At 36.4% G+C, this 27,810-nt stretch overlaps 2 protein-coding genes across 6 annotated transcripts in view; both read right to left on the bottom strand.

Annotated features, from left to right (window-relative positions):
* Positions 1 to 363: 363 nt before the first annotated feature.
* On the bottom strand, positions 364 to 24,472 carry LOC114519267. Of its 4 annotated transcripts, none has more exons than XR_003686567.1 (53): positions 24,368 to 24,472; positions 21,543 to 21,968; positions 21,337 to 21,387; positions 20,892 to 21,076; positions 20,244 to 20,457; positions 19,708 to 20,133; positions 19,385 to 19,533; positions 19,068 to 19,214; positions 18,859 to 18,994; positions 18,650 to 18,742; positions 18,255 to 18,476; positions 18,066 to 18,158; positions 17,804 to 17,848; positions 17,156 to 17,648; positions 16,762 to 16,922; positions 16,367 to 16,555; positions 16,088 to 16,279; positions 15,844 to 15,888; positions 15,190 to 15,480; positions 14,662 to 14,812; positions 14,195 to 14,463; positions 13,854 to 13,886; positions 13,673 to 13,754; positions 13,150 to 13,295; positions 12,839 to 13,006; positions 12,625 to 12,669; positions 12,229 to 12,418; positions 11,881 to 12,101; positions 11,648 to 11,698; positions 11,137 to 11,293; positions 10,733 to 10,983; positions 10,497 to 10,538; positions 10,033 to 10,176; positions 9,495 to 9,743; positions 9,291 to 9,314; positions 8,925 to 9,122; positions 8,602 to 8,796; positions 8,105 to 8,262; positions 7,668 to 7,805; positions 7,274 to 7,412; positions 6,885 to 7,015; positions 6,241 to 6,408; positions 5,343 to 5,484; positions 4,904 to 5,052; positions 4,543 to 4,692; positions 4,143 to 4,311; positions 3,868 to 3,903; positions 3,683 to 3,789; positions 3,338 to 3,396; positions 2,739 to 2,887; positions 2,410 to 2,436; positions 1,128 to 2,237; positions 364 to 433 (listed from the first exon to the last, which is right to left on the bottom strand). XR_003686567.1 is itself a non-coding variant. In XM_028539374.1 (52 exons), exons 1-52 carry the CDS (start codon positions 24,420 to 24,422, stop codon positions 2,050 to 2,052), a joined length of 8,139 nt encoding a protein of 2,712 aa, XP_028395175.1. In that variant the 5' UTR covers positions 24,423 to 24,472; the 3' UTR covers positions 926 to 2,049. The 4 variants fall into 4 exon arrangements, 2 of the variants coding, with proteins under 2 accessions (XP_028395175.1, XP_028395191.1); XR_003686568.1 differs by lacking the exon at positions 364 to 433 and having other exon boundaries at positions 926 to 1,274; positions 1,414 to 2,237; XM_028539374.1 differs by lacking the exon at positions 364 to 433 and having other exon boundaries at positions 926 to 2,237.
* A 371-nt stretch (positions 24,473 to 24,843) lies between these two features.
* LOC114519252 overlaps positions 24,844 to 27,810 on the bottom strand; it is a 31,650-nt gene continuing 28,683 nt past the window's right edge. For both annotated transcript variants that reach the window (XM_028539356.1, XM_028539362.1), the window contains 7 exons: positions 27,520 to 27,685; positions 27,363 to 27,398; positions 26,710 to 26,816; positions 26,472 to 26,548; positions 25,906 to 26,051; positions 25,641 to 25,673; positions 24,844 to 25,415 (listed from right to left, as the gene is read on the bottom strand). In XM_028539356.1, the coding sequence (XP_028395157.1) occupies positions 25,228 to 25,415; positions 25,641 to 25,673; positions 25,906 to 26,051; positions 26,472 to 26,548; positions 26,710 to 26,816; positions 27,363 to 27,398; positions 27,520 to 27,685 (753 nt within the window). In that variant the 3' untranslated portion in view covers positions 24,844 to 25,227. The remainder of the gene's footprint in view (positions 25,416 to 25,640; positions 25,674 to 25,905; positions 26,052 to 26,471; positions 26,549 to 26,709; positions 26,817 to 27,362; positions 27,399 to 27,519; positions 27,686 to 27,810) is intronic.

The following is a 27,810-nucleotide window of genomic DNA, read 5'->3' as shown; positions in this document are numbered from 1 at the left end:
GCCTCAAATATTCGCATATCTGCCAACTCTGATGAGAGTAAATCAATTATGATTTTTGGCACTTCACTCGATGCAGGAATATTGAAGAGGTTTAAAGGGTCTTAATTTCGAGTGGTATTATACACACTTCAAATTCAAGCCAGGAACAGTTGAAGGAAAAATTAGTCAACTAAAGGTTAGTTGACTAATTTTAATTACGATATATACAGTTTTTAGCATCACCCAGATTCTCATCATACTTTAAATAAATTTATCCATTCCTATTCATATTTAGACGGGGTTTTACCATCAACTTTCCCGTCTTTAGATGAGTTTCCCGTCTTTATACTGTGAATTCGGCTAATGAAAAAATTCCGTTTGCAGATGGATTATCCATAGGATTATCCTGCGAGGAAATCTGTCCTCGCGTGGTCTGGATTATTGGGAGTAAAGTCTACAAGATAAAGCTTTCTTTAAATTTTCTTTTACGGCTTAAAAAAATTACGTTGAAGTCAGACGAAGGCACGTCAAATTCCTAAAGCTCTATGCGGTTTTTGATATGAAAAACCTGGACACCTCGAAGTTGCTTTATGCGAGCAGTGTAGGATTGCAATTGTTTATTGCTATTATATATGTTTATTATTATGTTTATTGCTATTATTATTGCTATTGTTATGCCACAGTTATATTTATATAATAACGTAAAGAATTCAAGCAATTTCATTGGTCGAGAGCCATGATCTATAAGAGGACAGACGCACGGAATGACGTCACAGCAATTTTCTTGTTTTTAAATTGCAAACAAATAATTCAATTAATTTTGGATTTTTTTCAGTTTTATTATATAAAACAAATAGATTACAATGAACCGTTGTCTGTTCAGTTATAGATACACGGTATGATACGTACGTATAGGTACGGTTCATTGTAATCTATTTGTTAAATATTAACCGGTCCAGTCAGCCGCCAGGTCAGATATATTCCGGGGGGAGCATGCAAGTGATACAACTCCGTCAATATTGTGCGCTAATAAATTACAAGATTGAAAGGGGCATGCTTACTTCTCCTTGCCTGATATATAGTAAAATAAAGTTGCATCCCCTAAAAAATAAGTATATTGATAGTCAAAATATTCAAAAGAAACTCACAGTATTCGCCAAACACATGGATAAAATACTTGGCATTTCTTGCCTGGTATACATCCACATGATTTGATGACGTCAACTTTGCACTTTGCAGGAGCTTTTTCTTTCTCTTTCAATTTCCCTGTCCAAATTTGGCACACACTTTGGACACTAGATGCATTTAGGGAAATGGAATACATTAAACTGGCAAAAACAACCATGTATTCGGAATACTTACATTCAAAACGAAATAAAACGGCTAGTTTAGCAAACGACATACTTATTCATAAATGTCATTCCAGTCACTCACTTTTGCAGTCGATAAATTGAGTTTTGCCCAGGTTCTTGTACTGACTAGTCTGGATAAACTGTAAAGGGCTATAATCCACAAATAGTTGATTCCGATATTATTTCATGCGGTGCATACTCGAAGCACGCTTTTATTTCATTTTTAGGCCCATCGGCAAGCATGTGAACATAGCGAAAAATTTATTCTATTAAATAATATTTGGTTAATAACATCATTGTTCTATTTGTTTTTGCCTTCAATCCGCTATTCAATACTTCGGAAAATATCTGGAAAATGAGCCGTTTTCTTAAGCCCTAATTCCACGGGTTAAATTTTCAAGCGAAATTCGAAATATTTCGCCTGCTTCTTTTGAATTGTGAGCAATGAAGCAGAATTAATTTATTCAAGTGGTCGAAATTCAAAAGAAACAGGCGAAATATTTCGCATTTCGCCAAGAAAAACCGCCCGTGGAATTAGGCCCTTACACTCTATTCCATGAAGTAATAACAGCCTAAACTTTCAGTCATTCTTGAAGCTGTTTATCGTCATCGTAGACGAATTGTGCACATTGATTGTGCCTGGGAAAATTCTGTACATCGATCGTTTTATCATTTATAATTTTGCTAAATCAAGCTATCCGCGTTGTCGCGGCTATTTTTATTCATTTATATCGTAAGCCTTTGAAGAAAACGACATGGGATTCTCGAAATGTGTTGGAGCAAAATCGTTCTTCGGATGCCGCCGACGATAAAATAAGAACGCAACACCAGCAGCAAGTGCCAACAAAACTAGGACAGTAATAACGATACCAGCAACTGCTCCACGAGAAAGACTGCCAGAGTCGTCTAAAGAAGGGAAGAAGGAATTTCTGTCACAGTCTGCCAGAAATTGAACGAATACATGTTATACATCCAAATCTCAGACGGAGTTTAAAAGGTTGTATTATAGTGCATTACTATCAATATCGTAGTGCATTTGCAAGTAAATGTGTACTGCTATCAAGCGTATACTTCTCACCTCCTGTGCTAGCTTGTATATTTCCTTCTAAGAAGATAAGAAAACTATTATTACTATTATCTAGATTTGATGTGGAGCAATTGCACTTCATGGGTATTGCATGGAAGCCACTGACGATTGCAATGATGAACACTTTTATTGAGGGGTAAAGAACAATAAAATACATATATATGAACAAATTTATATTTGTATTTGTATCCGTAGACTTTTATTTGGATTGTATAGCACCAATATCTAAAAAAGTCTATTTGCGATACTTCTTGGACATGCCCCTTACATTCTTCACAAGAAGAAGTAAAAATCTAGTATAATCGATACTGAATGCTTACCTCCTAGCTTTTTATACGATTCTTTGTCCACTTTAAGTGATCCAACTTTACCACTTTCCACAGCAGCTTTCAGGTTTAACGTGCCGTTGTCATCATCGTCAAATTCTGGATTAAATGTCAATTCAATGACGGCGACAACGCTTCCTTTCCTGTCGATAAAAACCAAAGGTATTCGAGATTACTGACAATGATCTGAATAATATTGTGCTCAGAACGATCAATAAACTAAAATAGATCGTTGTGCATGGGTATATAACTCAGTTTCCGCCCAAAGGCAATGTAATAAGTTGGCTACATTTGGTAAGTGAATTAGCGAGTAGGTACACCATGTATAACTGACGTAAGTATTTAATACTGCAAAGCTTTCTTTAAATACTTACGCGCTGTACCTACAAGCTAATTTACTTATTTGATGTCAAGAATATTCTTACAGTTTGACAAATCGATTCACGTCGATTCTGATTGGCATAATCTGCCAATAACGTTGCAAACGATCGTAGCATAATAGGAAAATTACTGTACATATGTTTAGTACAATAAAATTTGTACTGTGGCAACAGAAATAAAATGTGGCGAAAAGAGGTGAGGAATCAACATACGTCAACTTAAGGACTTTGGCACTTCGAAATGATTCGCTTTCGCTGTATACAGTTTCCACCTAAAAGAAAAGTTGAAAATACGTCTTACGAATGTTACTATTATTTCGGAGTTAGAGATGGGACAGGGCATTAGGAAAATTCATATAATCCCGGTTGTTATGACGCGATGAAAATAGTCAGGATTATGTTGTTTATCTTTTTCATTACCGAAAAGTCTTGTCACTCTTCGTTAAATCTCGGGTAACAGGGATTATGTAAACTGCCCAATAAAAATGCAATGAAGCCCAGCACCCAGCTCTCTATATTCAACAGGTCTTTTTTTCTTAAGTTAATTTGCCGTCCTACCGCTTTTATAATCTTTTCACTTGTTTCAGCAAATTCTTTAGATTTTGAATCACTCATTTTATCATTCCAATCAATGCTCGTGATGCGAAAAGATATGTCAACTTTTTCTAAAATAGATCAATAACCAATAGTTGAATGAACAATTTAAGTATTTAAAAAAAATTCGTGCATCGCTTTTTACTTACGCTCAGTTGGTCGAGTCGTTGGAATGATTTCAGCTCCTGAAAAATTGAAGAAAAAGAGATTATGAGCTGTCCCGTTCAGTAGTTTATTGGTATACTTCATTCCACTGAGACGCTGCATGCAGTATATAGTTAATAGTTTTGGTTAGTTTCAGTTTCAGTGAGTTTCGTGTATATATAACTCAGTGAGTTTCGTGTACATTATATATTTCGTCCCAAGACGAAATATTGTTAGAAAAAATGAACCAGCGGCAGTTGAACTCATGCATCACACTGACCTGCAAGACAACCATACAATTCCACTCTGATGCAGATCCGTGTTCCTGTGTAGGATTCTGGATAAATTCTTATTCCTTTTGTAGACAAGCCATTCTGGTTACGCTCGTAGTCTGTGAGGGCATTAAACATTGGTTTTGATTTGTCATTCTGGTTTATGGCAATCATTACCTGTGTAGAAAAGAATATAGAACCATACATAAGTGATACATGACCTGAGTGACCTCTAGTACATTTTCCTCGGCTATCATTCTTGAAGCTTTCTCTCGAGCTTATTGTAAACTTCTTCTGCATGGGTAGGAGGTGACTTAGTCGAAAATCACCATGAAGGACAAACTGAGATGTGGTTATCATATACTGAGCTATATCATGCAGCCGCACTATAGTTTAAAAGGACTATACCTTTTCTACACCTTTTGGACCATGAACAAACCAATTTTTGCCTTTTTTGTATTTCATGGTAAATGCTGTTATTTGTCCACCTTCGTTATTATCTCCCGGGCTGGGCAGCGTACCAATCTTGGATAGTCGGTATCTAACACCAAGCCTGATCTGCAAGATCAACAAAAACATCGAAATATCTTTCATAGGCAACTCGCTCTCAAAATTGGCAGAACCACAAGATATGGCTGAAAATGTGTTTTTAAACAGAGGAAATAAAATGATATATTTTAACAAAACAATTAAGGGGGTAACTTGACGTTACCTTCTCGCTGTTATCTTTATAATGAACTATTGTGTACGCCGAACTTATTATACGAACCTCTAAGTATTGCTCTTTAAGTGGTGTTTTATCTGTGCACCAAGCATTTCCACTGTTAAATAAAGCATATTCAGGATTTGAATTTTCATCCGAAGATAAATATCTAGGTTTCGAAACTTTATCCGTAGAAAGCAATGGGTTACTGCAATCTGAAATTGGAAATAATACACGTCGATAAGACTTTGAGGTCTCTTAGATTTTATTAGGCCAACTGCGAACTTGAGAAAACATTTCAGTCCAGACTCGTTCGGCAGTTAAACTCCAAAACTTGTGAAGTGAAGAATAGAAGCCAAAATTAAACAGGCAAAGATGTGTACCGAGTAATTGTAAATTGAGACAATGTATACTTTGTCGGTTTGGTTTTGACCAGGTTTTTGGAACATGGGTTATATTTAGCCGCTCTTTCTTTTCTCTGTATAAACCAGCAACACAGTCTTACCTGCCTCGCATCCAAGTAACGCTATTCTCATACAAATATTCTCATTCCAACTGCTTGGGATAATTCGAACATACGAAGTTTCGATTGGATAGGCTAAAGTGTGTTTTTTAGGACTATTTGCATTGTTATTTCCTTGGAATATCTAAAATGACAGTTAGATTTTGTTTAAATGAAAGGCATTTGATTTAACCGATATATTCATTAGATTTTAGGTATAAAGGAACGTTATAAGCCTGGCCCTTGTCATTTGGCTGGTTCTTGTTGCTACCATGACAAGTTAACGAACAGTAGGGCCAAGGGCGGCGGAACAGGGGGGGCTAGGGGGGCTTTAGCCCCCCCCCAGAAGTAAAAGTGGGGGGGCTTAGCCCCCCCAAAAATTTCATGAAGAATGCCAGAATGAAGAATGAGAGATGCTTTTTCAAATGTAGAAGATATCACTACACGCGCTGTGCCGTTTTCAGTTTGTGTTTGCCCATGAAAAACTACGATAAAAGCGGCAAGTAAGACTCTGAAATGGCCATTTCCGAAGAAGCACTGAAATTCCAAAAAAAATTTGAAAAAATTAGAGCACTGAAATTCAAAAAAAAATTCCCTCGGCGCCAACCATGGTGGCGCCTCGTGAAATCAGCCCCCCCAAAATGTATTATGTTCCACCGCCCCTGAGTAGGGCCGTTTTGCATACCTCGCAAAAAAAGACGGGAAACACTTAGACTATTTGTCACTGTACCAAAGGTTGACGAATGCAGCTTGAACCTTTGCCCATGCAAATATGTTTATCAAAAACATCTAAAATTTTATGTCATAAGACGAACATGAACAGACAAAGAATGCACATAGACCAAAACTTGTTTTTTAGCATCAGCGTAAAGCATGAAGACGAATATAGCTTACTGCTTACCCGTTTAACTCCATTCTCCATATAGTCCGTCCATATCGTTCCATCCTCGCTAAATTGTATGGAGTACTTTGTTACGTAACTTTTCTTTCTATCACCGAACGTTCGAATTACAGATATAACATTTTCCTTGTCAAATGTAAACTGAATCCACTGGTTTTTATCGTTTTTCTGAAAAAAGAGGACCAAGGTAGAGAAATTAAACCAGACGTGATTCCAATCATATTTCGGCAAATTTAACAATAATTAATTTTACAAATTATTATTCATAATTAAATATTTTCACAAGCAAATTTATTCTCAGATCCCTGTGAAAGTATTGTAATATGTCATTACATACACACAGTGGGAGAAAAACAGACAGGGGGTACACCCAGACAGGGAGTACGCCGCAAGCTCATATATGTACCACCGTGTACCACCCTGAGTTTTGCATGGAGAAAATTGAACCTAACATCCAGGCGACGACACAAGAAAGTATACATTATACATAAATTATTTTCGAAGTTTCCGCACAACTTACGGTTTGAACAGACTATAGATTGTGAAGAAAAAACAATCTATCCTAGTTTATAAAGTTGTTATGTCCCATCTGACAGATTATCCCTTTGGCATGAACGCATGTACGCTAATGTATACGAACATACCTCAGCACACCACGAATGCCCAAGTGTCCCTGTTTGTTTTGGTTCGTTAATTGGATATTTCGCTGATGATGCCGATATCACATCATTTTTTATTCTGGTAGGAAATGGTGCGAATAGTTGCCTTCGACATACTAAACACAAAGATAAAAAGAAGCATATGAGCAGAAATATTCAGCATGTAGGCCCATTTAGGCAAAAATCAGCTATCGCCCTCAATTATTTTAATTAAAAAAAAGTTCTAGATTTCTAAGAATTTCTCTTTCAATATATTATAAAGGCAACTCACTCACTCATGCCCGTTATGCCGGCTGGGATGTTGGGCGGAAACAAAGGCAACCGTGAGTAGTAAATGGGGAGCACCAATAGCATGCATACTTTTACACTCTCACCATAAGCACATCCATACAGTCGTATCTTCATACAAATCAGATCCCCAGTCCAAGTGATTGGTGTGATAGAAAGTCCATCAGCTGTGAATGGATATCTGAATTTCTTAGTCGAGGGCAACCCAGAGTATAGTTGTATTGCCTGTAAATATATTTATTCATTGTAAAGGATTATCGGTGCTAAATTTCTATACTGTTAAAACCATGCACATTTCTTGCATACAGTGCAGTCACTGGGCTAAAAAAATACAGTCTGAATCGTTAAAACTTTCACTATAATATATGTAATGAATATAAATAAACATTGTATATAAATGCAATTGAATAATGTCACATTACCATTCTTATGACAAGTTGTACGAAATAATTCAGTTCTGAACAATACATCTGTACTTACACTTTGGAAATTTCTGTTTGGATAGAATATACGCCAATTTTCATCACGTTCATAATCAATACGAAAAGATTTGACAAACTGGTTACTTCGACCCATGACTGTAATTCCAGTTAGACGAGTCAATTGATTAAGATCAATCTAGGATAAATGCGGTTAAATAATATTTGAAAAAGCAGATGATCACATGCACGAGTGGTCCTCAGAACGAAGCTCTACTATAATGTATTTATTAATGATAATTTTGGGTTATGGTTCAACTTTAAGAGTGTAAATCGTGTGAGCGTCAAATTATTATAACTGACTATGGTCTGCTCACTATGCTGTTTGTTGATCGATTCAGTCTTTCACAGTACAAACCCACTCTTCACTGGATTGCTCACCAGCATTATAATCACTTAGAGTAAAAATCATAAAACAAAATTGTGTCAAATAGTCACCATGATTTTTGCTGTCCCAGATGTGTTATTCGTGCACCAAGAAGTATATTGGTCTTTCTCATCTTTTAAAATCGCTTGTTCTGCACCCATGCTGGTAGCATCGTAAGTATCAGTGACTGTTACCATTGATGTGTCCAGAGATATAGCCGAGGAACATTCTATAAAAAGAAAAAGATCAGAATAAATGGAACATGATTAGAGCACTCGTTGCTTTTAACCATAAAGAGCTCATGCAATGTAAAAGAGGGAATATCTAGGCTGAAAGTTACTTGCAATTGAAAAGAATTTGTATATAACTGAAGTTTGCATCAAGGCTGTTTTTATCTCCTTCACTTGCCCAGGCGTAAAATTTGGCCATGCATGCAGGCGTGTCAGGCTTGAAAAACAAAAAATGCTTTTACCTGTGCGGGCGCCGCAAACAGAATAGAAAATTGCATGAGGGGGAAAAGAGCGCTTAACACAATGCATATAAGGTAGGTAAATCTTAATTTTATCACCTATATTTTTCTTGCACATGTATTCAAGATTGTTCGTGCAGTACAGATCATTCCATCGTCCAGATTTGGATTTCATTTCCACACAATTTTCACGCCCGTTGTAATCATTTGGTTCACCATCTTCCCAATTTATATAATCTACTGGACTGTTGTCTACCCATCGATACCCTCGCTCCACATCTCGATCATTCAAACCTTAATAATGAATAAATTCGGAGTTCGCCTAAAACATACTATTTTCACAAAAAATTTTTGGAAATGAACATAACGCCTACTCAAAAAGGCAGGGAGTGTTAAGTGACATTATAGGTAACTAAACAAACCTGTCCAGAGGGAAAATTGAGATCGGTCTTGGTAATAATACATCAGGAAATCTTGTTCTCTGTCGTCGTGAATACTGACTAAATCTGCACCATATTTTGAACAATCATACTGAGCTGCACCCCAAGACCGTCTCGTCGTGAAATGCTTGTAGCAGTGCTTATTGTAAAACCTCCATCCATCCTGGCAGCTTCCGTTCACTACGATAAGACAATTTATTAATTTCATTAACATGCTTAGTACTATATGTAATTCCGAATGCAATTAATTAGACTTTCTTTTTCCAAAATATTAACAGCTATTTTAGTGGGCCTATTCTACCAAATCATAAACAGCAATTATATTAGTCATCTAATTCAAATACTCACGTGGAATGGTAACTTTCGGCTCCCCTAAAAAATGTAAGATTTTAGACGGTTAAAGAGAGGAAAGTGAAATCCAGAGTGTCTAAAAAAGCCCTTAGAACTCATTGCTGTAGGCTAGCGTGCAATCGCCTCTTCTTGCAGAGTGCAGACACTCGATACTGCTCAATTGTATATAAAAGAATCGACGGACAAAATCCATTTAAATACCTTTATAAATTTCACAAATGAATGGATTAGCAATGCCACAGTCCATGTCATCCCAGGCACCGAAGTTTGATCCAGTTACATTCGCCTGAACACAAGAGCGTTGATCTTGTTGACGGCTTGGTTGACCAGGTCCCCAATATGTGTGTGCTGTTAAACTGTTGTCGACAAACTTGAACTGGGAGTATGGTTGGCGATGAAAACCAATCCATATATTTCCAATATATCTTTCCAAGGTATAGATTAGATAAGCTGTAAAATGACATACAAATAGCAGAAGTAGAGATTTTTACTGCGGTAAAGCAGATATTTATTTTGATTTAGCGTTTGATTAATGAATGATGTTATGCAATTCTATACCTAGGTACGGGGAGAAAAAGCAACACTAATTAATAGACATTTCTCATAATGACGTTAAACATAGAAAGTCAGATATTACACGAAATTTGATTGGCTCCAAAAAACTAACGAGCCAATGAAACATCGTAACTGCAACTAGCCAATAACGCATGCGGGCGTATTTCGCCTGGTATAATTTTACCTTGTTTGAATTGATCATCAACCACCATTAAATCCCCTTTGTCATTCTGGCAGATATCTCTGGCGTCATCGAAATTTTTCGGAGTCTTAACAAATTTGAAGCAAGATTCTTCATAACTTTCATAACCATTGGCACAGTTTGATGCTATAAATAAAAGTAACTAATCACTAAATCTGGTATATAGAATGGTGCTTCAGTGTAGAAATTATTCTGCTAAGCCTATAATTAGGCAGTCGAGATAATCGTGTCTAATTTCACACAAAATCCACGTACAAGAAACAATTTATGTATAAGATTTATAAATTTCCATAATATAATTGCATAATATAACGGGTAGTAGTTCCGACCGAGTTCTTCATAATGGTGCGAGAGTTTAAACGGATTCCCAAAACATATGCCTTTATTTAGAACTACATGAAATATAGTGCTTCAATTGTGCGTGATCGATTCTCCCTGATGTTTACCTTTAACTGTTGGTGTTGGTGTCAATGGTGTGTCTGAAGCAGCTGAAAAAAATCAGGAGCATTTAAAAGTTTAATATTTACCTTTAGGTTCGAATGGCAAACTGTATACGAATAAACTTGTTTCCTTTTTTGCAACATAATTGCATCAGTGTAAAATGTGTTAATTTTACTCACAACAGGTTTATACTTAAAAAAGAATTTACATACATAATACATATATATCGGTAAAAACAAACCTTTTTTGCAAATGTACCCGTTTGTTTGGCTGCAATAAACAGAAATCCACCGACCAGCAGCTGAAGGATAAGGAACAAACTCGGCACATCTATTCCACCCCCAACTTGGCGGTTCCCCAGTATTCCACTTGACGTAATTGAAAGCCGTGTTATCAACCCACAAATACCTGTTTAGATGTTTGTTGTTCAGACCTATCCATAACGGTTGCGTCGAAGTTTTCACGTTAATTGTGATAAAAGATTGTTCGAACCTATACGAGAGACAAACATGCAAGGTTCTTATATTTCATATCTCTTACTTAGCTACGTACTATCACTATATGCATGAACGAGATTTTTTGTGATATAGAGCTTTTGTTGTAAAAATCAGAACCTATATAGAGAATAATTCGAAGTCCACTCACTCGTCGTGAATGCTGGCTAATTCACCAAAAGAACTTGAATTGTGACCTTGTTCACAGGCGTCTCTTGCGTCATCCCAGGTTCTGTATTCACTGGGGTCAGTATGGAACTGATAACAATATTTAGCATGAGCAATCCATCCTTCGGGACAGTAGCCATCTGAGGATTAGATTAGAAATAAATTACTTTGCTTGTACCAATGACACAACGTATATTTTCTGTATTTAGGCAGTTGTTATATACCACGTTTGATGCGAAGTAAGCGTTATTGTATAATCAAGGGTATAGGAACAAATTTGAATTTATCGAGGGCCTATTTTTACAGTGTAAATTACGCCAGACAGTAAATAGAGAAAACAGAAGTTATTGATGATGTTGCTGATTAAATCTACAAGCATCGACTTTGCATATCAGGTAATGAACGAATCTATCATATAATGTATCATTTATATTGCGCAGGTGTTATAAAGTAAGAGGAGAAAAAAAAAATTTAGCCAATGATAAGTTACGTACCATGTTGAGGTTTAGGTAGCGCTGTTGGTTTAACAGGCGGTTTATAGGATTCTAAATCAAACAAAAGAGACAAGAAAGTGAAATAACTATGGACAACAATTTCTTTCATTCCGTATCCGTAAAAGTTCCTTCGTTCAATTTATTTTGTTGGATATATGATGGCACATATATGAAACAGGAGTTACAGCCCATACACATATCCAAAGTTTATATTTTACAAAAAGCAAACATACCATTATATGTCTTGCATACAAAAGATAGCTTTAACTGACAATGGTGATCATTCCATTTTCCATCCGGAATCAAATGAACACAGTCTTCCTGTCGATTAAAGTCGTTCGGTTCTTTCGAGTTCCAGTTTGCGTAGTTATACAAAGAACCATCTGTCCATTTGTACTCCGCTTCAGTTCCAAGGTCATTCAAACCAATCCAAAAATCTCGACTTTTGCTGCCTCTGAAATTAAAAAAACTGCATTTTCAACAAGACAGTATTCGGTAAACAAGAATGCATAGACTATATGCACGCGACAGCACCGTGCAATCGTAACAATTTCATTCTATGGAGGAAAACGAGTACATACTTTATTAGAAACGAAAGAAAATCCTGCTCCTCTTGACTGTTTACGCTAGCCAGATGGCAGTTATTACCACCAAGACGACGGCAATTTTTCTCAGCATCCTGCCATGTTAAATATTCGTTGGATGAATCGTTCCCTTTAATGTAACACATTCCTTGGAAAAGTGTCCAGCCCTTTTTACACAGGGAAGAACCTAAGATTTTGCGCAGATTAAACAAAAAGTAATCAGTTATCAATCCTGCAGCCAATTCTATGAAACGTCTCTTACGACTCTACACTTTAGGTATAGCTAAATCGTAGATATAGTTAACTCCATGCAAAAATTACAACCGAGTCTAACAAGAGACAATAAATAGGTACTGTTTTTCATCTAATCTAAGTTCAAACTTTTTCTATTACCTGGTGTTGGATATGTGACAGGAGTCGCGGTGACTGGCGTAAGACCTAAAAATGAAATCGTACAGTTTTTATAAGTTGCGTGCACATGATGGGGGTTTTCGGTTACTTGTGAGATGTTAGCTTGGCTACATAGTTTTTGTCCTCGGATGTGGACCACTTGTGATGTAACATTTCATCGTCAACATAGAGGTGTTGCCACCTGACATGCACTTACCTTTAGCTTTCTTACAAATCACATTTTTATGCTCATTACAATCTCTGTCACTCCAAACTCCAGTATCTGGGTTCATTTCAACGCAAGCCTCGAGACCATTGTAGCTGTCAGGTTGACCCACAGACCAATTAGTATAGCGAACAGGTTGACCATCTGACCATACATGACCTTTATGAATAAACCATGCAGGATTTAAAGAATGATTACAATAAATGGATATAAAGTAGTATAAGAAATATGGGAATGTTTGTGCATGGCAAATTCATGCGAGTTAAGATCTAATATATCGAGTAGAAAAAAAAATGGATTACCTCGAAATACACCCTTTGCCTCCAACCCAAGCCACATTGCATTTTTCGATAATTTCCTGACAAATTCATTTTCTTCTTTACTTTGAATACTTACGAGATTCGCCCCATCGGTACGGCAAGCGTCTTGTGCGTTCAACCAATTTGGTCTAAAAAAAATAGACGTATGTCTTTATAAGCCATGTTCATGCAGGATCGCAACGCGTTGTCTTTGCTATGGTTCTTGCCTTAGGCTGCTCACGTGAGGCAGGCCAGCGCCCAGCTCAACTAAAAGCTATAAAATAGACATTTTTCTATCCATCTAAATTTGCATTTCCGAGTATTTTTACCGCAACAACTATTTGACTCATTTGGATATGGACTCGTTCTCATCTTAATCTGAATTGGAGTAATCGATGCAAGCGCAAAAGATTTCGTAAGTGAAAAGCTTAGTTTTGTCGTATTTAATTTATTAGCGATATCCAATGCTGGTGGTAATTCATGCATAGATTGGTAAAATTATTTTTCACCATTTCTATTACTATACCTAGAAATTCCGGGTTTATAATGATAACAGTAGGCCAGACTTCTATCTGTCACCCATCCAGCATCGCAATTTCCATCAAAAACTAAAACAATATAATGATATATATTAAGATACAGCAACAACACTGAATATTGCCTTTCACTATGGCATGTCTCAGGCTAGTAGAAAAAAAACAATTTACCTGTGGGAACAGCTGAGGGCTTTTGTGTAGGAACTGTAGGAAAATATGAAACACGTTATTTAAGTAAAACTGCTGCATATGTTAAAAGGCATCCTGAAGGCCTAGTTTATACAAGTTTGTTCCCTTCGAATATAATTCAAACAGTAAATAATAAGATGATAAGCATCACTAGGATCCCTGATTATCATGTCATTTTAATAGCGGTACCAAAATTTCCCAAGAAAGATATATTTGTTTGTTTGCCTGTTTCTCGTTCTATATGATATAAATATACTCGGACAACATTAATTGAATCATCATTTCCGATGCGCAATGCAGATTTGATCATTTGATCAACTTACCAATGAAATAACCACACATGAAAGGATATTTCCTGGTGCAATTCGAATCTTTCCAATACATCCAACCCCGTTTACCTCGTATCAGGCTCATGTACACACAACTCTTATCTGTCCCTCTTTCGTCTGGCTGTCCAACATACCAGTTCGTCCAGGACACTGAGGAGCCATCAGACCATTCATAAACCCCTTTTGTTTTTTCATTTAATCCAATCCATACTCGAGAGTACCATGCTCGTTCCATAAGACTCGTGGCAAAAGGCTGTTCTGAACTGGATGTGAAAAAGAACAAGAAACATAGATTTCCCAGACAACTAGTTAGCCGGGTGTTTGAAAAAGTAGGAACCGGAAAGGCATGTAAATTACTAGTTCGCTGTAAGTAGGGAACATCTTGTTTACCTTTTGTGCGACTCTCCTCAGTTGTTTTTGGCATTCATGCTAATTACTATAGTCCTATGCCAAGCACTTACCTTTGAGAAATGCTAAGTAGCTCAGCTCCTGCTTTCTTACACGTCGCTCTGGCATCACTCCAGGTTTTAGGTGTGTCAAATAAACGATAACAGCGACCATAATTAGCTTTAAACTCTGTCCATCCAGATTTACATGTCTTTTTAACTGCATCTGGGGAGATAGTAGTTTTCGTTCATATATCTCGATTCCCCCATTTCTACTATTATAGGCGGTGTTCACATGAGCCCGGTTTTCTGAGATTCAATCAAACGCATGATGGTTTTGAGGCATTAAAAAGAAGTCGTCATGAAACTAAACAAGCACATTGTTCGAAATGACTATACTTTAGGGGCTGTTTACATAATCCCGGTTAGCCGAGATTCAACGATGCGTGCATGAGAGGACTTTGAGGTATTGAAATGAGCATATAACACGATCTCGTATAATCACCCCGACAATAGCATGTGTTTGTTTTGTTTCAGAAAGACTTATTTCTAAACGGCATCTTAGATCTAAACGGCATCTTAGATTTTAATTTAATGATTTACCATTAACACAGGTGAAATTCACTTCCAAATATTTATGAACACTTGGGCAAATAGTATTAAGATATGACTCGGTTTCAGAAGCATGGAGTTTGCAGTTTTCATAATGATCACATTTTTTCTTCAAATTATTCGTCACATCCTCGCCACAGGACTTTACACTGATAAAAGTACATTTCGATTTTTCTCTTCTTCCCCAAAATGCAGAGTTAACTTTGATAACCAAGTCAGAAGGACAACCAATTGTGATTCGGGTGTAGTGACAAGCAAGAGCGGTTTTTGTGATACTTGTGACTACATAAAACATTGTAATCTTGAATATTACATATCACTTGAGTATGCATACATACAGGGTGTCCCAAAAAAAACGCAACCACTTAAATATGCAAGAATATTAATATTGTTCGGGTTTGCACCATAGTTCAGCTAAAATGACTTTTAGCATTGTAAATGAAGGATTAAGAGCCATTTTCAATTCCCAGAGGTGCTTATCTATTGCGCTTTAGAGCTGTATTAATGTTCTGCATATTTAAGTGGTTGCTTTTTTTTTGGGACACCCTGTATACTTAATTAGGCCTACGTGGTCTACGGGGGCCTGTTTCGTGCCATTTCTTCCGGTTCTAAAGTTTCCCAACTAACTTAATTTGTGTCTTATACCTGGCGTTGCTGTTGCTGTAGAATTAGTTGGCTTTAGATTCACATCTAGATAAAAGGAAACAAAACCGACAAAATTGGATCGCGTAATTATAATTCGCCCTGCATGAAAATATGATTTGGCCACTCATGCAGCTAAATTCTTTTCAAAAATGCACCACATTCATCGTAATATTAACTAACAACATGAACAGGTGACGCGACTAAGAATGTATAGTAAATACTATTTATACTAATGGACATTTACCTTTTTCTTTTTCACATATATATTTTTTTCTGTAATAACATGATGCATCACTCCATGATCCCCCTTCTTGTAAATATGTACAATCCTCATAACCACGTGCGTTATTCGGTTCTCCCGGATGCCAGTTCGAAAATGACAACCGTTTTCCATTGCTTCCAACGAAAATGCTTTCTTTTGTTTGATCGTGGACACCTGAATGTTGAAATGTTTTTAGCTTTTCATTCACCATTCATTATTTTAGAAAAGATAAAAAAGTAAATGGTGTCATGAAGTACTTGCCAAACCAAGAGTCAGCCACATCTTTTTTAGTTAGGATAAATGCTTGTTCAACATTTGTATCAATATTCATCAGATCTCCCCCTGCATTTTTGCACTCTCTTGACGCATAATAAACCGATTTCATATCTTTGTTAATCTGGTAGCATGACTTTCCAAATCCAAACCAACCAAATGGACATGCCCCAAATTCTGGAAAATAAATAGTCTATATATGACAACAGTTAATATATAATCTAAGTGTAAGATAACATGAGGAAATTTAACTTTGGCATGCTTGTCATTTGTAAAATGCAATGAGTGGGGATTAGTTATTATTCTTTTATTGTTCCTGCATGTTAAGATGACTTTCGAACAAGAAATAAAGAGGTAATAACGGGCGAACATTATATCCTTACCAGTTTTGTAAATTGATGAAATATCATCATTTGGCAAGATTACGTCCCAGAAAGCAACTGAAGCTATTTTGATTGTACCAGATTTAAAACCAGAGCCTTGCTGAAATCCAATTGTAAAATTTTGTACTGGAGTGTCAATACCCTTGCCAGTGTATGTTGTGCTGGAAAGAAAAGTATATATAACCAACGTATATTCAGTAAAATGAATGTAGGCCTATCTATCTTTTGTAAAAGCATTAAACGAGGAAACATTTAAGACTGGAAGATTGTTACTCAAATTGTTAAAATACATTTAAAATAACTAATATAAAATTGGATGTTTCGGATTCAGGTAATCAATTTTGTTTGCGGTTTTTACAATTTGGTTAAAGTAGGTTTATATTCAAAAACCTACCTAGGAATATCTTTACCATTTACAGAAACACGAAGACCAAGAGAATTGTTCCATTTCATTACATAATGTCGCCATTCGTTATCGACTAATGGTACAGACACTTTTTTACTTTCAGCTGTTCTCGATAACACAAACCAGAGATTTTTATTTAGAATATAGACACTGATTCCTTTATTGGATGTATTCTCATCTCCTGACGAACCCAAAATGTTCACTTGTTTCGTCCAACTCATAACAGATGTATCGAACCAAGCCATAAACGACAGGCTTAAACCAAAGCCGCAGTATTTGGGATCGCCAAAACATTCTTTATCAAACCTTCCCAGGTCTATGTATGACCCTTCACCAGTAAATTGTAACGCTGTGTTCGCTTTTTCTCTCACTCCTGTTGTCGGAATTACTTTACCGTTCACCTTTCCAATTGTAGTACCGAGTATCATGTTGTTTTCAACTGCTGACAGAGGCCAATAATATTTAGCACTGCTTACCCACACTGAAATACGGACATAATAATATATTGAACCAACCTGCAAATTTTACTGATTAGCAATCACTTTTTAAGAATTATTTCGAAATTCAGGATTATATACATTTTGTACATGCAATCATCTTATTCGGTCCTTCCTGCTCTGCATCTATTGTACATACCTCCAGTTGGACTGTAATCGACAAAGTTTGCTGGAGTATATTGCACTATAAAAGAGAAGTAATATGATGCCTGACATTATAGAGACATGCACCTATATGGTGATTCATAATCGCAAACCTCACTGTCTTTGGTGTCAGGTGTAGGTACCCTTGGTATAGATTTATTGATATATTGATAATGATAAACTAAATGTTCTCTTTATGAATTTTTGCAATAACCATTCACCAATTTTGTTTAGATGTAACTAGATAATGTCGTTACCTCCTTTCATGCAGATATACGGTCGACGATTAGAGCAGTCTTCATCTTTCCAATACAACCCAGTTCGTTTCATTCTAACACACGCTTTTCTATCTATATTTAAAATAGATTGTACTACACGTTGTATCGTGACATCTATAAATGTTTGGTGCGTTGTTTTTCTAAAAGTTGAACAGGAGATAAACATACTGATTTTCCCACTGTTATCAGGAGCTCCGGTTCCCCAATTGATTAGTCCATTTGCGTCACCGTTGCTCCAATCATAAATATCTCGATAATCACGATCATTAAGAGAAATCCAGTAATAATCATGGAACGAATTCTTGATTTGGTCGGCTACTGCTTCCTTTTCCTTTTCATTTGTAATTGTCAGTAAGTCACCTCCGCGCTCTAAGCACGTGGAACGGGCCTCTAAAATATTACAAACATGCATGTTAGTTGTATATATTTATACAGCGGCATTGCAAAAAGTCCAAATGCTGTATATACAGAAAAAATGAAGTCGACTTTGTCAGTTATATTCTATATCAGGTTACGGAAAAGGACACTGGAAAACAAGAAACTAATATCACGGAAAAATTTACCTTCCCACGTTTTGTAATCGCTATTAATTTGAAAGCAAAGTTTTCCTGGCCCTTTCTGCCAGTTATTTCCTTCGCACTCTGTCGACGTAGGAGCTGAATACCATGGCATTATAGAAATATATAAAATATTATTATATGATATACTGAGATATTGGCCAATAGTGTTTTCAATCCGGTAGGCTATATATTACAATAAAAGAGGGTGTCACCTTGTGCACGACAACCAACGAATTCCAACCTCAAACAAGGATAACTGTTCCAGGAGGATGGGAAAATTCGAATAACTTTTGCTATGAATGCCTTTGTTGGGGCAAAATAATAGTAGTCTCCGTCTTTGGTTGGACGCTACGAAAATAAACAAGGTAGAGATTAGGATGGCAAAACCAGAAACAAGATGATTTAAATGAAAAATACAGACCACTTCTTTTGTATGTCCATAAGGTTTAAAATCTTTGAATGTTTTCCCATCTTTACTTTCTCTTAATAAGTACGTTGAAACGTTTCCTTCAGTGACGATTTTCTTTATATCAGCTAAGAATGGCAACTCAATTTGAAGATATTCATTCTGAAACACGAAAAATATCATGCATAAAACATCATTTAATGGCTTTTATGCAGAATTTATATTGTTAAATATGAATCTCTTTTGCAAACATTACATGAATGCTATCTTTCTTTTATCACTGTCATTGTTGTTCGGTAATCCTGTCTGGATTAATTGCCCATGCACCATACCTTATTTGCTTTCGCGGGACACCACGCGCCACTGTGTCGGAATCGAGCACGGGCTGGTTCATTTCCAGGAGAAAAACTGCTAGCGGTAATTTGAGAATCTGATATCTTCCCATTTTCCATTCCAAGTGGCCCATTACAAAACGGCAAGTCTAAAATTGAGCTTTATTGCATTAATTATAAGCGCTTTAATCAACGATTTAAGTAAGGGGAGTAGCCCTAAATGTTAGGAATTTCATAAAGGGTGTAAGTGTCGATCCCTATTTCTTTTTTCATATCACAACCGTAATGATAACGGCGATGTCCAAAAAGACGCCTACACTTACCTCTATGTCTCATACAGATAAAGTTGCGCTTTAGTGCGCAATCTTGAACTGACCATGCGCCATCTTTCCTAATACCTAACATCACCACGCAGTCGCGATTCTCCGCATTTTCAATCGGCTTGCCATTCGCCCAACTTGCAAATCTGATGCTGTCCAATTCTGCGTTTGTTGCTGTCCAGCGGAACACATTTTCATTCTTCAGATCATTGAGACCTATCCAAACGTCTTCGCTGGAGACCAATTGAAGTCGTTTCGAAATAAAATCTTGTTCATTTTGACTGTTTATTTGAACAAGCGATGCAAAATTTCCAATTGCATTACAAGCTGCTTCAGCTTCTGTCCAAGTCATCTTTTGCGAGGGTCGCATATTAAATTGGTAACATGTATCATTGTACGGGATCCAACCTTCAGGACACATATTTTGCCCTAGAAAAAAGGCGGCGACATTGTCTCATACGGTTTTCGACACATTTTTACAAATGTTAACAACCAGCGTCACTCAGGATATTGGATATTGATTATTCTGACTCGCATACCTTCTTCCTTCTCACAAATGTACGATTTCCAACCATAGCAGCTGGCATCATTCCAATAACCAGCTTGAGCATGACCATACATTTCTACACATCGTTCTTTTCCTAAACTATTTGGTTCACCAGACTGCCAATTTTTGTACTTCAAAGAATCATTGGAACGAAACTCCCAAACCCATTGTCCAGCAGAGTTAAAGTGCAAGCCAATCCAATAATTCTGCAAAAAATTAAAACGTTATTTGTATGCAGTAAACCTAATTTCAGTTGTGATTTATTTTCTAAAATAAAAAGATTTTGTTATAGCTTCGCTAACTACAGTGCATCTGGCTAACTCCTAAAAGATTTCAAAATACTAATAGACATGTTCTATGGCCACTAATTTTTCATTCACACTTATTCATATACTGTATCCTCCACAGTAATGACAGTACATATAACATACTGAGTAGATTTTGTATGTCTTGATGTATAAATATATGAGTAACGTCTGTAACGATTGTTGTTATTCGGTGTTTAAGAGCAATAGTATTCAGCACAAAGTCTATCAGTTGAAAACATATGATTTCCGAGAGCGAGACTCCCAGGACCAATGAAGTATTTATCATAAAGAGCGGGAGTATATTATTTACTATTTGGGCAAAAAATACATACATGACGCGTTGGGCGGACTAATTCTGCCAAGAAGTGTTGCTCATTATCATTATCAATTCTGACAAGATGCCCTCCGGTATCTCGACAAACGCTTTTTGCTCTATCCCAATTTTTCCAATTTGAAAACATTCGATAGCAGGATCTGTTAAATGCCACCCAACCAACATCGCATCTTGGGGGCGGATCTGGAAATATATAGAGTCACTTTTTTAATTTTGCATTTTATTTCGATTTGTCAGTGTGTTTCATTTCCCATAATGCGTAATCGGAAGAAAAACCGAACTTTTTAAAGTTATTCAATAGTTTTCTCTTTGATAGCGATACAGCAATGCACAATGTGAACCAGTGATCGGATTTTGGGGTAGAAACTTCATAAACACCAATTTCTGCGGTGTTATTGAGTATTGCTTTGAAATGTAGGAATGAAATATTAGTTGTGGCGTACCTTTAGTCGGAGGAAGTGGGCCAGCAGTAGGGACGGTAGGATCAGGGAGGCCTAAGATAAAATAAAACGGTAAACTCGAGGGTAGCTGTAGAAAAAATGTGAATATATCAAGTTCTCTCACGTTAGATTAACAAACAAGATTTTGAACAAACATTGAACAGCCCAAAATGCTCAAAAATTTCCGCCTTCGCGTAAAAAGGAATTACCTTTTCTCCTTTTGCAGATGGAAGAAAATAGTTTAGCACAATCATTGTCATTCCAGCCTTTGCTTTTTGCGTTGAGGTCAGCACAGTTTTCATTTTTCAGATAATTATTTGGTTCACCGTACAGCCAGCGAGCGTCCGTAAAATTACTACCATCACTCCAGATCCAGCCCTCTTTTGGGTCACTTGTCGTTTTGTTACGATACAAGCCAATCCAGAAATTATAGTTGCCTAACAAACTAGTTTCTTGGTAGATAAAATTGACTTCGGATGAATTAAGAATGGAAGCCAAGTCAGCTCCATAACCTAAACAGTTAGCTCTGGAATCCTCCCAGCTCATCTGTCGAAGTTGTAAAGTAGGTATGACAAACAGATAGCATGAATTACCATATCCTTTCCAACCTTTTGGGCACGCCTGGCTTGCAATTACTAAAGAAAGTAATGTAAAAATGAAAAAGTGACTCGAAGTTACGGGAACAAATGTGTTTTCCCAAATTACAATACAAATCTTTGAAGATAAGCAATAAATAATTTCCTTTATACTGGTGATAAATTGGCCGATTTTTTCTAAAATTCTTGGTCCCTGAAAGACTTGGTCCTTTAACCGGCATCCCACGCACATATGCGCAATATACGTATATGTCCATTATTCCGACCAGTCATTTAGTTAGACGTTATCGTTTGGCAAGTGTTAAGCAAGAAATTTCGACCGTAAATTTTTTTAGGCTACTTCGACGTTTTTATGATAAAAGAGAGACTTTGACACCTGAACAGCTTTGATGTTAAAACAAGTAGAGACAAAGACGGTTTTCGGAAAGACAGGAAGATTTCAAGAGGAGTATGACTGAACCATGCAGGTGGTCATGCATATAAGTTTCAGTATAATAGAAAACACGAAGAACAGCAATATGGAGAGAATTAATTTCCAGGAATATAACAAGGCGGGTTGTGGAAGCATCCTCAAACAACTTTTCATTAAATGTGTAGATATAACACATGCCTAATTAGCCTAAAATAGACAAAAGTTTGACGTTTCGACCTAAAAAAAAGAAAAATAAACTTTCCAAGCTTTCGAACCATATCGGGAAAAAGCCCATCTATGGTTGGAAACGTCGAAAAGTCTTTTCTTATTTGGCTAAATATAATTATTTCTTCGTTTTGTTATTTTTCAGTATAATAAATGAAGACATTGCGTAACCAAAAAACGATAATGTTATTTATGGACAAATACAAACTTGTGATATTTGTCATACATGCATGGCTATGGACTGGAATGCTCAGAATTTAAGTTTATCAAAGGTACTATCATATGATCAAAGTTATCATTCATTCGTGCAGATCGGTAGAAATTTAATAGAAAAATAGCCATAAACATTCAGCTACGAATGATTTCTTATTCAGAATCACAGCAGCCTCGGCAAACTTATAAAGCTTATTTCTATCATAATCATGCTATTGAATTCCGATTAAATTTTATGGCCATGGCCATTGGTGAATGTTCTGCCGCCAGGTTAGGAAACCAAAAGGGTAATTATTTTTAATAAATTTCTTTCCCACTGATTTTTTATAGAAAAGTTTAAAACATTTCACAAATATTCGTATAAAAACTCGTTGTCATACATGCACAGCTTCGATCGAAGAGAATAATAGAAAATGTCAAAATCACGTGAAAATCATGTTATTGTGACTGGGACGAAAGTTCACTCGGGCAGGGGGATGCTTCCAAATTGTACATGCACTAGTGACCTTATTTCCCCCACATGCACTATGACTGGATAGTTCCGGTGAACCAAAGTTTAAAGACATAATTACTTGTATGTATTGTTAATTGCATACATCTGAAAAACAAATGTTTGGAGAGTCGCCTCGGTAAGGCTTGAAATCGTAAAAAGACGTGAAAATATAGACGAATGTATTAAACTCCCTTCCAAAGAACACCCCATGACACGGTCAAAAGCCAACGCATAGGGCTGCATATAGAAACACGAAGAGTTAACAGCAAACAAGCTGTATGTTAGCCTGAATCTCGATCAGACTTTCTATAATAAGTTAAACTTCTAGAACCGTAAACAGCATGAAGAAAATGAAATAAAATCAGGCACGCAGAAATGAATATGGTAAATTTGGGCAATTAAAGTACCTTATTCAAATTCGGCGGCACAAAAACAAACAATGTCACACAGCGCTAGGTCACAAGACTGCGTGCATGTATGTTGTAATCACGACTATTAACTTCCATGCAACAAATTAATTCTAGGACGATACAAAATGACAAATTTTATTCCGGCACTATTAATTTCCATGGCAATTTAGCCACATGTAAACCATGAGATTTAATTTAAACAGTTTTTAACTATAATGAATTTAGAGTTAAAGATAAACTTTTTCGCCGAGTAACTGATTGGAAAGCATCCGAATAAAAGGTGACCGTACTCAATTTCAAGGCAATAAATATAATAATTTGTACAAGTACAAACTTATATTCAACCGAAAATCGGTGATCGCTATACTTCCTATAGTCGCTAAGTTTCTTCACATATCTCATAAATCTAAAGTATATATATAGCTTGGGGTTCGAAGCGAGCGATTTCGAAACTTGCTCCCGTTTAAATTATTGAACAGTTGAGAAAAGATGGAAACTATTTCAAGCAACTTCAATGCAATACTAGTGACACAAACTTTCGAAAGTGGATTAAGAGGAGTTTTTTGAGAGATCAGGTCTTAGCAGACATTTACTTGGATTAGAACGATTTCGTGCCCTGTCTGTGCACGTTCGTGATGTTTGTAAAGAATTGAAATTTGGGACTAGATAACTCAACACAACTCACCACCAAGACAGGACGCGAGTAGATACAAGCCCAGCCATGACCTCGGGTTCGCCATTCAACTCCAGTTACCTATTTGGTCGTGAACTTTCCAAGCTCGCTGCTCTCACCAACCTAAGGGTGAAATGAAATGTGACACGCTGAACAATCACATGTATATAAGATTGATGAAGGAGTATTTTCTTCCGGTTTGATGGTACGAGCCTTGAGTAAATCTTCAATTAGAAGTGAATTAATTAAATGTCCATGTGTCAGCAATGAGCTTAATGGCTGTTTTCCATTGCGTTCGCTTAGCCCGCGCAGGCGTCGAGGCTCTCGAAAATCTGCTGCAGCAGTCTGCATAAAGGGAATTTCGCGCGCTTGCATCTATTTCTGACGAAAAGCAGTTTTGTATAGTTTGGTAATAGCAGTTGTATTTGTTGTTCATCTCAGTGATATCCACGCAAAGACAACGACACGCCATTGATTTTTTTGCATGTGTTTATTCTTATTGTTTATTGCATGCATTAGCCTTTAGGAATATATGAAAAAAGAATTATGAATGGTGTTTTAGGGCTGTAAAGTTACATAATAATTACATAATAATTACAAAGCAAAAAATGAAATTGTACAAGAGTATAATTGATTAAAAAACAACTTATTCTTTCGGCCGTTTTACTTTGATTTATCAAAGATTTATTGATTTATCATGCAAGGCATGCTGTCGGAGGGAACGATTCATTTATGACATAATTCCTTCCTGAAAACACTATAAACTTGTGCATTTTGCCACCTGAATGTATGTGTTACCTAATTTTACGATTAAAAAGATTATTGTGAAAAGAATAAAACAAAAAATTGGTTAAACTATCTTATAGACAATTTCAATCCATATCATATTCGTCTGTGTTGGCAGAACGATAAAGAATGGGATTATTAAATTGCTTTGGCCCATAAAGGTCTCTCTTTCGTTTTCTTCTCCAGTAAATTCCAATGCCAACAACAATCAACAGCACTAATAAAACAGTGACAACCACACCAGCTATTGTGCCATTCGATAAACCACTATCACCTGAAAAGATCGATATACAAATGACGTCTACATGGGCCTCTTAGCAAAGATGTAACAAAATTACAATTTATGAAGGTCAAAAATTTTTTTAAAAAATGGATTTTGTTTTCAGATGCATTGCTATTAGCTACTACGTTGGTGGGGAAGTTATACAGCAATAATTCCACGCACACAGGCATGCAGGCGTGCACGGATATAAAAAAACGCATCAGTTTACACGTTTACCTGATTTAGAACGATGCGACACAACAGATTTGTCTAAAATTGGAGAGCAACACCCAATTACAATGTAGTCACCGAATGCAGAAAAGAAATTTCATTGTTATCCATTAAAATATATTAATACTAGTTTTATCATTATTTCATGCACCCATCATAATATATCAAATCATATCGACAAATGAATGATAATTTTTTTACAGTTGATGATCTATATAGAATACTACTAAATCTAACTCTGTAACAAACCAACTATCCCTATATAACACACCTTTGAATACGAAGTAATCCTTATCCACTGTTAAATCGCCAATTTTTCCCTTCCTCACAGCTTCCATTAGCGGTTTAGAAATGTTCTCATTTTTGGCAAATTTCGGATTAAATACAAGTTGTAAATCAGCTATAACACTGCCTTTCCTACAAAATGCAGTAAAGAAATTGCAACTGTTGAACCACACTGGGTGTCCTAAAAATATGTATACAACCCAGTCCTCTGTGCCGAGCAAGGGTGTAGTTGCATATTACAGACAGAACTCAGCTTGCTTCTCAACCGTCGGATCATGCCAAAAGTCCAGGGGCCAGTTGTTCAAAGCTAGGTTAGCGCTAACCCTAAATTTTAATCAACTGTTTTGGTTTGGGTTCAAGTGCCTCTGAACCGCTGTTCTTTTTTAAACTTTTACAAAACTATGGCTTTTGTCGGTCCAGAAAATATTTATGGAAAAAGATATTCAACTTTGTAAACAAGCGATTAAAAAAATCGATAAAAAAATTTGCTTGAACCCAGGGTTAAGCTAACCGGCTTTTGAACAACTGGCCCCAGAAGGACAAGATTCTTACCTCAGTTTTTTGACCCTAGCTTCTCGTAATGCTTCACCTTCCTTAGAGTCGACGTCGTCGTTGTATAATTTCTCCACCTAAAAAGCATGAAAAATTGTACTTTTGATTAGAAAGACATTTTGTTTGCTTTTAAGAAGGTGATTTAGCTATATTGGATGCTTGATTCCAATAAGAAAACGCGTGATGCGCTATACTAATTAATATACTTTTAAGATTCGTATACTGTTATTTCACATACCGAGTTCTGGATGATTATGGCGGTGGCCTTAAATTCGCTCGAAAATTCATTGTTAAATTTATCGCTCCACTCAATGCTGGTAATACGAATACTTGCTTCAGTTATCTCTATAAATTATACAAACATGATTACTGATTACAATTTATTAATAGTTTTCGATTGTCAAATTTCCGATTTAAATTTTCTGATGTCTTCAAAAAGCAAATGGTATATCTAATGTTGAAGACTGCGGTGTGCATGAAAGTCAAGAGCTCATTAAATAAATTTTAAAAAAACGAGTAGTAACGTATAATCCAGGTTACTGTTCTGTTATGATTATATTAAAATTTATGTAGTTTATAGGTATATATAATCATGCACTACAGTTGATTGGACAGGTTGCACATTGTCGGCTTATTCAAGCCATGCAAGAGCTCCTGACACAAGTGCATGACAGCTGTAAAGTATAAAGCCTGGACAGCGTGGTTCTAATTAACCACCGACAGTCGAGGCGAGGTATTGTTGGTGGCTGATGGACGAAAAAAATATATTCAAAATGACAAAGCACTTTACTCTCCAGTAATCACAGACAATTATAATAGCCATCACCGATTGTCGGTGACCTATGAGAACCGGGTTTTAAAATCAACAGAATAGCATTCTCATATACTTACCGGCTGTGGGTGGTGTTGTTGGTATAATTTCGAACCCTGAAAGGAGACCAACCAGAGTTAAGGTAATGCTACTGAGATGGTTTCGACTTTCAAGTGTATGCTTTGTAATTTTTTGGGCAGATAGATCGATCGATGCACAGATAGATAGTTACATTACCTGCTAAACAACCATAGAACTGAACTCTCATGCAGATCCCGTCTTCCGTGAACATCTTCGGGTATATTCTTACCCTATTAGTAATTATACCATTTTTGTTTTCTTCACTACGAAGAGAGTGGGTACTCTTTATAGTAGAATTTTTCCTGTTATCAGAGACAATAGGCTGAAATTGAGAAAGTAAATTGATTGATACAAAGAACAGCCTATATTATGTGATGATCTGAAAGATAAAAATTACATTTTAATTTGGTTGATATCATATTTTATGTGAGCCGAAAGAAAATAATT

This window comes from Dendronephthya gigantea, unplaced genomic scaffold (assembly GCF_004324835.1).
Source record: "Dendronephthya gigantea isolate DGI-Jeju-01 unplaced genomic scaffold, DenGig_1.0 000000F, whole genome shotgun sequence".
Classification (NCBI taxonomy): domain Eukaryota; kingdom Metazoa; phylum Cnidaria; class Anthozoa; order Malacalcyonacea; family Nephtheidae; genus Dendronephthya; species Dendronephthya gigantea.
Note: the sequence above shows the minus strand (reverse complement) of the source record. Positions and strands in the feature narration are given on the sequence as shown.

What these genes read in the sequence shown, in the direction of transcription:
- LOC114519267 (XM_028539374.1), bottom strand. Translation starts at nt 24,422, where the DNA reads ATGGCGAACCCGAGGTCATGGCTGGGCTTGTATCTACTCGCGTCCTGT. An exon ending in TACAGCAACAGCAACGCCAG is followed by an intron (nt 15,481 to 15,843) that starts GTATAAGACACA and finishes TGTTTTATGTAG; the next exon opens with TCACAAGTATCACAAAAACC. An exon ending in GCCAAAGTCCTTAAGTTGAC is followed by an intron (nt 2,888 to 3,337) that starts GTATGTTGATTC and finishes TTTTATCGACAG; the next exon opens with GAAAGGAAGCGTTGTCGCCG.